Consider the following 12,473-nt stretch of genomic DNA (forward strand, 5'->3'; position numbering starts at 1 on the left):
ATCATCACCCCCACTGATGGAAAAAAAATTAGGCCTTCCAGAAAAAGCTAAACTTGAACTCTTTTTATCTGATAGTACCTCAAGATTACCTACCAAGTAGCCAGTTTCTGTATGGCAATACTCATGTTACAGAAATTGCATGCTAATTAGACAATAGGCAGCTACTAGATTTTAGATGAAATTTTAAACTTTTTTTAGTGCTTTAAGTATTTTAAAATCCTAGAAACTGTGTATGTTTGTATTTTCCACAATAACAAAAACAAACAATCCATAACATTGTAATGGACTGGATTATGAAATTAGACAACAATGCAACACAAATAGTATATGACACAAATACAAACACTGGATTACAGAAATTAGAGAACAATGCCGTAAAAACAAGAAATCCATACAATAAACTGTGCCATAACTACTGTGCCGTTGTAGTCTTTGTAAAGGCCTCCTGTGTCATGGGCTGGGGCCAGGTCAGGCAAAGTCCAGGGGCAGTCCAAGGTCTGTAGCCGGTGAGCAAAAAGGGTCCAAGGAGCCAAAACCAAATCACAGTCCAGGTATCGCAGGTCAGAGGTTCAGAAGCCGAAGTCAGGGGGTCCAGAAGCCAAAGTCAAAAGCCAAAGTGGATGCTAGAACGTCAGGTAAGTGACTAGTTGCTTCCACAAAGCCTCCTCCCAAAGCCCACAGCTATATAGCCCCCTGCTGTCTGTTGCCCATTTGGGCTAATTGCTGACTCAGAGGGCAGCCAGGATCCTGCTGGGACTCAAGCACCCTCACTCCTAGAAGGGCCAGAATCCTTTCAACACTCAGGGCTCAGGGACCGTCTTGCTCGTGAGCGTGCCACCCTCCTCCGATCCCTGAGGTCCTGACGAAGGCGGTCACGCACACGAGCCACCCAAGAGGGCGAGGCAGGGGAGCTTGGATCTTCTCCAGCAGGAGGCAGGGGCACTGGTGCAGGTGGCAGGGGCACAGTTTCTTCTGCAGGGTCCCCAGTACCCATGACATCCTGAACAATTGGGAGAGCCATTGGTGAGAGACTGTGTTAAGGATTTGGCATTCTTTTGCGGGGAATCTCAGGATATAGAGTTAATTTTAAAAAATCAAACTGGATGGGTATTAGCATGGATGTATCCCAGAAGAACAAACTTGCTGATTTAATAGGCATCTCATGGCATTGTCATTCCATTAGATATCTGGGGATTTGGGTTCAGGAAGATTTCAGTATAGTTGTGGATGTTAATCATAGGAAACCTCTCTCAGAATCCATCAAAGAAGTGGAGATTACTCCCAATATCTTTGTGGAGGAGGACTGCAACTGGCAAAATGCCTGTGTTACCAAATTATTGTTTTTATGTATGAATATTCCCTTAATCTGGGAATATTAAAAAGCTGGCAAAAGTGAATCCTTCAGTTGATCTGGCAAAACAACCTTCCTGAAGTTTCTGCTACAATCTAGTATCAAAACTTTCATGTGGTGGACTAGGTGTGCCTAATGTATATATATATATTTAATTGAGCTGTTAGATTAAGGTCACTATTAAAATGGTTTACGCCAGTTAAGAATTTGAGCGCTGTTGAAAAGGAACAGGAAGTTGTCAACTATTGTTTGGTTTGTTGTCAAGAAAAAGAAATATGAGTTTGAGAGTATTAACACCAACCTAAACATTTGGAGGATACCGAGACCATTATTGAGTCCTGGTCTATCACAATTGACATCTGTTTTTTGTAATGAGGTGCAAGATGTGAGCTCTTTAGGAGATATTCAGCTATGGAAGAAAGCTAATCTGTCTACAGTTGGAAGTCTATTATGTAAAAGAGGGGATTCTCTCATGATCAAATTGTAGCTAAATGAAGGGAGAAAGACTGCAGTTATTTCAGTTCTTCCAGATTAGGCATATTATTTCAACATTAACTCAAGTGTGGGAAATGCTGGCAGAAAACAACTTTTGAAAAAATGACTAATACCTCAGTACCTGGGAAAGTGCATGATTTGTATACATTAATTTTGAATCAAGATGTAGCGTTTGATAAACACCTGAGAAAATGGGAACAATGGCTGGGGAGAAGAGATCACAACTAGTGATTGAGTATGGATCTGGGAGAAAATATCAAAGAAGTTGATCTCCAGTGACTGTAAAAATAATGTCTATAAGATCCTGTATGATTGGTGTCTAACTCCACATAAATTGGATTGAATTTACAAAATACCTGTAGATGTTTGTTGGAGATGTCATTCTTCAGGGGCAGACCAATTCTGCATCTTTTGGGAATGTACTGAAATACAGAGGTTTTAGTTCTCCGTATTGGAAATAATTCGTGAGATTATTTGCTATGAAATCCCTTTGACTCTCAAGTTATTCTGTCATGCTATTTTAAAGAGGTGATCAAAGATACAGATTTGGAGTTGATGACCAATTTCATAATTGTTGCTAGAATATGTATTGGCAGCTACTGAAAGTGTGTGGAGGTCCGTACAATATCTGCATGGGTTTATAGAACTTGGACGATCACTTATTTTACTAAATTAACATTATAAAAGTATCCTGAGTGGTAAGAATTTGTATGAGGACAAATTCTTTAATAGATTTTTATTTTGAGTTTTTAAAGGGATACAGAATAGAAATAGAAGGAAATGGGAGAAACACATAAGAAATGTGGTTATCAGATACAATGAAAAGCAGATGTTAAGGACATTTGTTAGTCAACGTATATGTCTATACAACAACAACAAAACAAAAGTATGACATAGCTTAAAATATATGATGTCATGTAGTACATATGACATTATAACATAACTAGGAATAAGGCCCATTGAAGAGAAAAATACTATGGGCTCTAGAAAGAAACTGTAAGTGCCCCCCCCCCACCCTTGCTGTTTTCCCACCCACCCAAGTGAAGATGTTTATTTCCTCCCCCCAGCTCAAAGGGAGCTGATCTCTGCCATCTGGAGAGCAGTTGTAATTCTGAGTGATCTCCAGCCCTCACCTGGAGATTGGCAACAGTGGTTTATGAGGAGGAAATGGCTGGTTTGGAGGGTGTAGTGTATGGCATTGTACCTGTCTGGGGTCCCATCCCTCCTCAAACCCACCCTCTTCAGGCTCCACCCCTTAGATCTCCAGGAATTTCCTAACCTGGAGTTGGCAACCCTATCTCCTTCCCTTTATCTGCCCCTCTGACTTCAGCTTTCCATCACCTCCCCTCTCCCTGCAGCCTCCACCTAGGGAAAGGACAGTCTCTCTCCACAGTGGTGGAGACCAAGGCAACTTACATCATTCTCCTCTCCTCCCTTTGATCTGAACAACAACTCTGTGACGCAGGTTAGGCTGAAAGTCTGTGACTGGTCCGAAATCACCTAGTCAGCTTCCATGGCAAGAACCTGGAACTGGCAGCCATCGTTAGGACTTGCCCCAATGAGTTCTCCCTCAGAGGCCTTTAGTGATAGCTTTCAGACCAACACTCTCTCTCTCTGCTGTTGTTGTTGGTCTAAAGCACAGGACTTCAATCTGTCTCTGTCTCCTGCTTTCCGTCCCTCCCTCTCTCTCTGTATCTTGCCTGCTGGTACAGGACAGCATTTTCTCCCCTGTCTCTGTCTGTTTCCCTTCCAGAGGAGGCTAGGGAGGAGTCCTCAGCCAATTGAGAGAAAGCCTTCCCCCTCTTCCCTCCCTCAGCCAATTGTGAAAAGATTTTCTCTATGGCTCTTTCCTTCCTCCTCTGTCCCTCAGCCACTCAAGGGAAGGCTTTCTCTCCTCTGCAAAGCAAAGCGAAAGAGCTTTGTCAATGGGAGAGTAGGGAGAGCCATAAACTGCCAGAACCAAGGTTGGTTGCCTTTGACTGACAGAAACAGCTTGGCTGGATAGCAACAGCCACTCAGGCAGCAGAGAGGAGCGGAGTGAACCAATGAGTTCCCTCTCAAAGGCCAAAATAGGACTTGAAAGGGCCTCCCCAACCACCTTTCACTGAGAGAACCAAGCTTGATTGCTTTTCCCCCAGAGGGCCAATCCTCATCTGTGCTGGGGCCTGGAGGAGAGCAGAGTCAACCGGTGAAACACAAGAACAGTTGACTGATGGTTTGATGGGCCAAAGGTTGATGCACCACATCCCAACCAATGAGGGAGCTTGGATTTGCCAAGACAGAACATGTTTCTATATATATAGCAGGGGTGGCCAATGGTAGCTCTCCAGATGTTTTTTGCCTACAACTCCCATCACCCCCAGCCAGCATGGCCAATGGCTGGGGCTGATGGGAGTTGTAGGCAAAAAACATCTGGAGAGCTACCATTGGCCACCCCTGATATATAGGATTATATATGGCATCATAGCTTTAAAATATATGACACAATAGCTTAAACAATCAATATAATGACCTAACCAAAATGCTGTCTTTTTCTCATATTATCTTTTATATACTGTCTATTATATGAAATAACATGAATAACCTCATAGAGATTTTTCTAGAAGTCACATAAATATGCCTTGTTACTAAGGAGAAATTCTTGAAGTATTGGACTGCACTATTTTTTGGAATAATAAACATGAGGAGGGTGTATGGCTATTTTTTTTACCGCTATAGAGTTTGAGAATGTTGTATTACAGCTATATTGATATTTATGGTCTGAGCAACATACTAAATAGTTTACAGGTCTCATAGATGTATGAGAAAAGTACATTTTTATCTCCTTGTAATTTTGCCGCTTCTAAAATATTAGAACAAAATAGGAGTCAATTGCATCTTTAAGATCAACATAGTTTTATTCAGAGCGTAAGCACACTTCTTCAGACGAGGAATGAGGTACAGTAATTCCTCATCTGAAGAAGTGTACATGCACATGAAAGCTTATGTTCTGAATAAAACTTCTTCAGACGAGGAATGAGGTACAGTAATTCCTCGTCTGAAGAAGTGTGCATGCACACGAAAGCTTACATTCTGAATAAAACTACGTTGATCTTAAAGTTGCAATTGACTCCTATTTTGTTCTACTACTTCAGACCAACACAGCTGCCTATTTGGATCTATCTGAAATATTAGTTACTTTGAAAGGTTTGATTTGTGTTAAAACTATACAAGGAAAACACCATCAGAAATACAAACGTATAATCAAGAAAGCATTTCTGTTCTGCTCAGGCTTGCTAGCCTGTATGGCTGTTATAGACCAAACAGGGTAAACATTCTGGTATCATGTTCTATGGCAGTGGTAGCGAACCTCTGGCACACATGCCAGAGGCAGCACTCAGAGCCCTCTCTGTGGGCACACACGCTCCCTTGTCCCCCTGCACATGAGGCTCGGCTCCCCCCACCACGCCTCCCACACTGCCGCCCCTACCTTCCCTCCCTCTCTGGAGCTGCAATGCAGCCACGCTCCGTGCCCCCCCCCCTCCTCAGAGGCACGCCGAGTCGTGCTGCACTGAAGCTGGACCCTACTGGCTTCGATGCGGCCAGCGCGCCTTCTAACTCTTTGAAGCCCACACAGGAGAAGGCTTCACTCCCCCTCACTTCCAGTTTCAAAGAGTTAGAAGGCGCACTGGCCAAATCGAAGCTGGTAGGGTCCAGCTTCGGCGCAGTGCAGCTCGGTGTGCCTCTGAGGAGGAGGGGGGCCACAGAGCATGGCTGCATTGCAGCGCCGGGAAGGGAGGAAAGGTGGGCGGTAGTGGGGGGGAGCCGAGCCTCGCGTGGGGGGGGGGGGCAGGGAGCACTTGTGCCCACAGTGAGGGCTCTGAGTTTGGAGAGGGATTTAAAGAAACAAATGCCTTCTCCAAGCTGGCTGATGCGGTGGTGGGGGCTTCGAGAGCCACACAATAGTTGCGAAAGAAGCATCTGTAGCTCCCGAATCACAAGTTGGCCACCCCTGCTCAAGGTGATAGCTGGAAGTTGCTGGCTTTTACAACTGATCTCCAGGTGACAGAGGTCAGTTCACCTGGAGAAAGTATCTGCTTTGGAAGGTGGACCCTGTGGCATTATACCTTTCTGAGCATGGATGCAGAACAGGGTTGCCAACCCCCAGGTGGTGGCTGGAAACCTCCTGGAATTACAATGAATCTCCAAGCGAAAAGAGATCCATTTTCCTGGAGAAGATGGCTGCTTTGGAAGGTGGACTCTATGGAGTCATATCTCATTGAAGCGCCTCCTCTCCCAAACTCAGGCTCCTTCCCCCAAATCTCCAGTTATTTCCCAACCCAAACCTGGCAACCCTAACTGGGCCTCCTTCAGAGAGACAACAGGGCACTCCAACGTTTTTGAGCTCTTGGGTACCTTTGGAATTCTGACGGGGGGGTGCAACCACAATGCAACTCCCAAGCACAACACACAGAGGAAAATTCCTTGCAGGTGTTCCTGCAGTTTTAAGGAGGGGGTTAGATGGGACCCACTAGGGCAGGGGTGGCCAAACTTGCTTAACATAAGAGCCACATAGAATAAATGTCAGATGTGTGAAAGCCACCAGACATGAACATCAGATGTCTGAGAGAAGGAAGGAAGGAAGGAAGGAAGGAAGGAAGGAAGGAAGGAAGGAAGGAAGGAAGGAAGATGGTAGGAGGGAGCAGGGAGGGAGAGGTGGAAAGAAAGCAACTTGAACTTTAAATGCATTCTCCAAGCCACTGGCTGGCTTGGCTTGAAAAAGTGGTTTAAAGACAAATGGCTTCTCTGGTGGGGGCTGAAAGAGCCACACGATGTGTGTGAAAGAGCCACACGATGTGTGTGAAAGAGCCATATGTGGCTCCCAAGCCACAGTTTGGCCACCCCTGCACTAGAGAGATGGGTATAAGGCAGCTTCACATTTTCATGTGGCTAAGACCTGGTTGCGTTTCATATTTCAAAACTGTTGTGGCATGGTCCAAGCCGAAGGGAAGAAGAGATCATGGGTGTGTGAGGATGGGGAGGAGGGGGGGAGATCAGGACCTTGAATCAAGCATGTTTTTTTGAAGGGATGTGGGTTTATTACAGGAAATGTTGGATCCCACTAATCTGGCAGAAACAGTGGCTGGGATTGCCTCTGGTTTAAGAGTGGAATGGGAGGAACTGCAGGCTTCCTTGTTTTCAAATATGATGCTTCTGATAGCAGTAACTGAGCAGAGCTCTTTCAAGCTACAGGGACCATAAGGCAAATTGTTGATAAGCTGTTTTTTAACAGTTGCACTGCTGTTCTGGTTTTCCACAGCATCCCTAACAAGTGTTTGTCCAGCCGCTGCTTGAAGACTGCCAGTGAGGGGGTCGATTGCACTGTTGAACAACTCTTACTGTTAAAAAGTTTTTCCTATGCCAGTCCTCTCCTCTGCTGCCAGCAGGAACAGCTCCCTGCCCTCCTCTAAGTGGCAGCCCTTCTAATACTTCAATCATGTCTCCCCCCTCAACCTCCTCTCCTCCAGACTGAATATCCCCAAGTCCCTTAGCCTTTCCTCATTGGGCTTGCTCTCCATGGTTACTCGGAAGTAATCTACAGTGAGCACTGTGGCACCTACTGTCTACACATGCACAGGATTGCAGTTTTAGTTTAAAGAAAGAAGAAGATATTGGATTTATATCCCGCCCTTTACTCTGAATCTCAGAGTCTTAGAGCAGCTCACAATCTCCTTTATCTCCCCCCCCCCCCACGACAGACACCCTGTGAGGTAGGTGGGGCTGAGAGAAGCTCTCCCAGAAGCTGCCCTTTCAAGGACAGCTCTGTGATAGCTATGGCTGACCCAAGGCCATTCCAGCAGCTGAAAGTGGAGGAGTGGGGAATCAAACCCGGTGCTCCCAGATAAGAGTCCACGCACTTAACCTCTACACCAAACTGGCCCTCCTTTCTCACATCAGACTTTCTAGTTAATACATTTCAGACTATCTCTGAAGTTTCCAAGGGTAGCCGTGCTGGTCCATAGTAGAACAACTAGATTCGAGCTTTGGAGCACCTTAGAGACCAACAAGATTTGGGGGAGGGGGCACAAGCTTTCCAGCATTAGAGCTCCCTCCATTAGATAAAAGGAACTTTGACTCTCAAAAGTCTTGTTCTCTAAGGTGCTGCTGTACGGAGATTTAGCCATATAAATCAGTGGACTCCTTTCATCAACTTATTAACTAACATAATGTATCCCCTGCCTTCTTCCCCCAAAAGGTCACTGAAGTGGTTTGACACACTCTCCCCTTCTCTTTTATCCTCACAACTAACCTATGAGGCAGGTTAACTGGTCCAAAGTTTCTCAGCAAGCTGCCAGAGCAGAGTGGGCATAGTTTCTCAGCAAGCTGCCAGAGCAGAGTGGGCATATGAATCAGGACCTCCCAGATCTGATTTGGACACCCTAACCACCAGCTCCTACTAAACACACTATATTTTAATGTATTCTTTTTTCCTAATGGCAAACTAGAATGATGTTTGTAATGTATGTTACATGTTCAAAAGTAAATTAGGTGGACAGGAACTCCTCTGGGAAAGGCATGTTCTCAGTTTAACTCAGACTTGCAAGCAACAGAGCAATGAACAGCCTCCGTTTATTGCCTTATGACACTCTCACCATCATTCTCCCATTCTAACATGTTACTATTTTGTTGGTTTCCTAAGCAAATGCTATCCAGACCAAATGTTCTTTCAGTTTGTTAATTTCACTATGAGATTTTTTTTCTAAACCAAAACCTCAGTATTCAGGTTAAATTGCCATGTTGGCACTTTGCGATTATTTATTTATTTTATTGTATTTATATCCCGCCCTCCCCTGTCGGGCTCAGGGCGGCTAACAACAGTCAACAATTTGATAACAATTTAAATTATTAAAATAAAACATTATTAAAATATTAAAACAATTTTAAATACAATTTCAATACAATTTCAGATGGCGTTCTGTCTTGTTCAGAATCATTTGTGTTAATACTGTGGGATGGTGGTGTGGCGGAATTTATTTTGGGTTGGCCTTCTTTATGATCCTAACCATATTCTTTATGGTCTTAAACATACTTTTAAACTTACTCTTTATGAATTGACAAGAGTCCTAAGCTTTTCAGCAATATTAAGCATTCATATTTCTCTAAACAGCAATAATTGCTCTCAGCAGCTCTAAGCTGTTGATCTTGGATGCAGTTATAGAATTTGGCCACAGAGGTCTCAGTCTTTCAGAACCATAGAACTACACTATCTAAAGGCTTAAAATGGTTACTGTGTAAAAGTTTATTCAGGATGGGAGAAAACAAGATGGAGGAGGCAGCCATTTGCAAAAACCCAGAAACTGGGTTGAAAGTAATGGTTGCCTGAAGGCACTCTCAGCCATGATTGCTTGGTTAGCTCTGATTGTTGATGGTTGACCATGAAATTGTTTACAGCTGTGTGACCCAGTAGATGTGTGTATGAGGTCACTGGAGCCTATATAAGCTGTGGATTTTTTGGCTCACACAGCTGATCTGCACAAGAGGCTCTCACTGTGTCAATCATGCCAAGCTAACTGGGACTTAGCCCCTGGGCTGACTTCATGGTCAAGCCATGAGTCCAATAGCTCTTATACTGGAGATCTCTATTATAGAATGGAATTTGGGACTTAGATTCTAAATGGGAAAATGTAGACTAATAGGGATAAGTTGGGACATATTTTTCATTATTGCTTTATTGTATGTTATGCTTGTGCTTGACTGAACTCTTACTGTGTAATTGTTTCCTTAAATGTGCTAAGTTTATCCAACCATTTTCTATCCATATATTTTAAGCCTTCTAAAGGAGTATTCTTAAGTCTAAAGGAACTATAAGAGCAACTGTACTAATGTAATCTCTTGTTTTGCCGTTCTAACTATATTTGAAGCCTTCTGTTTGAAGAGAAACTTGGAGTCTCGTAAACTGTTTTCTAAACAATCTAAGAAAGTTTATTTTAATCTAAGAAAGTTTATCTACGAGGTCTTAAAACTTATTAGTGAGTATGTATTAGCCTTCTGATAACTGCAGGTTGTTTTGGTAACTGCAGGTTTTGATTTTGGTCGCTTCAGGAAGGGCATAATAAGTGGGTTTTGGGTTGCAGTTTGGGCACTCGGTCTCTAAAAGGTTTGCCATCACTTTTCTATGGTTTTATGGATTAGTTGTTGGGGAAAAGACCATGACTGATGATTACATAGACTCATAGATGATTTATATCTTCAGTATAATTACTACTGCTTTGCTTTGTTTTTGTCTTAATGAAAATGATCATATAATATGACATGTATTAGTCCAGGGGTGTCAAACTTATGGCCCACAGGATGGAATCGGCCCACCCAGGACTTTGATGTCTCTCACAGATCTTTTTTTTTCCCCTCCCCCACCTGTCCTTACCATTTGAAACTCCAGGCTGCTGAAGTTCCCAGCTCCCTCTGCCTTATCTTTGCCTGCTTGGCAAGAAGCTCTTCTGGGTTTGCAAAGTTGCAAAGAAAATGCAGAATGGATTTTCCATTATGTTCTCTGAGCCCTGATAGACTACTTTGGGACTGTTTCTAGCAATAGATACAATGTTCTGGGGCTGGAATGACAGCCCCAGAGTGGTATGATGGCTCCTAACAATAGAATCTGTGTTCTTTGACTGAAATGACAGGGTGCAGAGTGGATTGACAGCTCCTGGAAGTAGCAGCAGTGTCCTGGGAATGGAATTCCACTCTGGGGGCCTCATTTCATTTCCAGAATGCTTCTGCTACTTGCAGGGACCGTCATTCCACTCTGGGGTCTCTCATTCCAGCCCCAGAGTAGTCTGTCTGGATCCAGAGATCTTAATGGAAAATCCATTTCTCTTTTTCTTTGCAGCTTTATCTGCATTGCAATATGTTTCAGTGGAGTGGAGCCCAAGTAGTTGCACTTTCCAGTTTCTGTTTGCTAGCTGAAGCTGTCGCTTGCTGGAGTTTTCTCTTTGCAAATAAATGGTTGATGTTCTGAGCCAGCTTGACTCTGCTGAATGGACCTGAGTCAGTACTCTAACCTGGAAATCCACAGCCAAAGGGGGACATTACACTGGAGAGCTACTGCCACTCTGAGTAGACCTAGGATGGGGGGAAAACTTGCACTGCCCATTCATTTCTTGTTTTCCAAGGCTCAGAGCATTTTATATTTTTCATTTCTGCTGTGATCTTGTATTTTTTCTTGTTGTTTTATTTTAAAATTACATTGCCAAATCCCACTATTCCCCCACCTTTCCATTTTAGGCAGGCATCTTTTAAGGGGGGGGGGTTGGGAGGTGTCAGTTATCAGAGACTGTTAAATAAAATATCACAAGGGTTTTAAGCATGTTTGTATTTTAATTTTTTAAAAAAATCTTTGTGTTTGTCTTTATCCTTTATAAAAGTTTGTATCTCTGCTACCTGGCATTACATTTTACGGCATACATGGCCTGGCCCAACAAAGTCCCATTTATGATCCATCCCTAGTAACAAATGAGTTTGACACCCCTGATAATGGAAACTGTTTTTAAAAACTAAAAGTTCAAGTATATAATATCTCCTCCTTTACATCTTACAGGAACACCATTTCAACTAAACAGTACTCTGATCCGGAAGAGCAGAATGGCATTTTTGCTCCTGACTTTGAATTTCTTATGGCAGTTTATAACTATATAGAACAAATCAAAGGATGTTTGGAGGTGTGTGTATATATATGTACACACACCTCCAAACATCCTTTGATATATATATATATATATACACACACACACACACACACACATGTGCTTATTCTGTTACCATATTATTTGTGTACAAATGTTACATTTATTTATTTTATTGCACTTATATCCCTCCCTCCCCAGACAGGCTCAGGGCGGCTAACAACAGTCACAATTCGATGACAAATTCGCATTATAACAATAAAACATTAAAATATTAAAACAGTTTAAATACAGTTCAGATGGTGTTCTGTCTGTTTTGGATTAATTTGTGATGATATTGTGGGGTAGATAGTACACACACCCCCATAGATGTTAAAAGCACCTCCATCTAGTTATTAAAAGCCTGCCTGAACAGATATGTCTTACAGGCCCTGCGGAAATGTGATACATGAGGGCATGTAGCATCAATGCATCTGTGATGATACCATACAGTTGACAAGAGACATGCTTGATTTTTCCATGGTCTGGCCTGTTTCAAAGGGAAGTCCCACAATTGTATGAAAACGATTACAGGTGCTAATCTTTCCCAGAGGGTCAGTGCTAAAAATAGAAGCGTTGTTGACATTGTGTGTTCCCTTGTCCCTGAGTCTGACTCATCCTCTGACTCTGATAGTCCATTACTAGTTTTATTGATTCCAGTTGCCTCTCCCTGATGATGAGTCATTGAGCAGTATAGCTAAAGGCAACATATAGTCTAGTCTCCCTCTTTGTGCTACAGCTAGGTTTCCCACATCCAAACATGGCTTGCAAGTGTCCCTGAATTAATGAATATGACACCACATAAAATCTGCACCCATACAGAAAAGAGAAAAATGTGCTTTCAACATGTGGCATCCCAACTACTTACAATCTATAATGCACTGCATCGCCACAACTAGAAAAGCTTTAGGAGTTACAAATGCATGAAG

The 12,473-nt window shown here is 43.0% G+C and overlaps 1 protein-coding gene across 1 annotated transcript in view; it reads left to right on the forward strand.

Moving 5' to 3' along the window:
- The first annotated feature begins 4,861 nt into the window (after nt 1-4,861).
- Nucleotides 4,862-12,473, forward strand: part of LOC132566704 (methylcrotonoyl-CoA carboxylase beta chain, mitochondrial-like) — a 170,793-nt gene continuing 163,181 nt past the window's right edge. Inside the window, exon 1 of the mRNA XM_060231987.1 lies at nt 4,862-4,866. Coding sequence (XP_060087970.1) covers nt 4,862-4,866 — 5 coding nt within the window. The remainder of the gene's footprint in view (nt 4,867-12,473) is intronic.

Source organism: Heteronotia binoei, chromosome 2 (genome assembly GCF_032191835.1).
Source record: "Heteronotia binoei isolate CCM8104 ecotype False Entrance Well chromosome 2, APGP_CSIRO_Hbin_v1, whole genome shotgun sequence".
Taxonomy (NCBI): domain Eukaryota; kingdom Metazoa; phylum Chordata; class Lepidosauria; order Squamata; family Gekkonidae; genus Heteronotia; species Heteronotia binoei.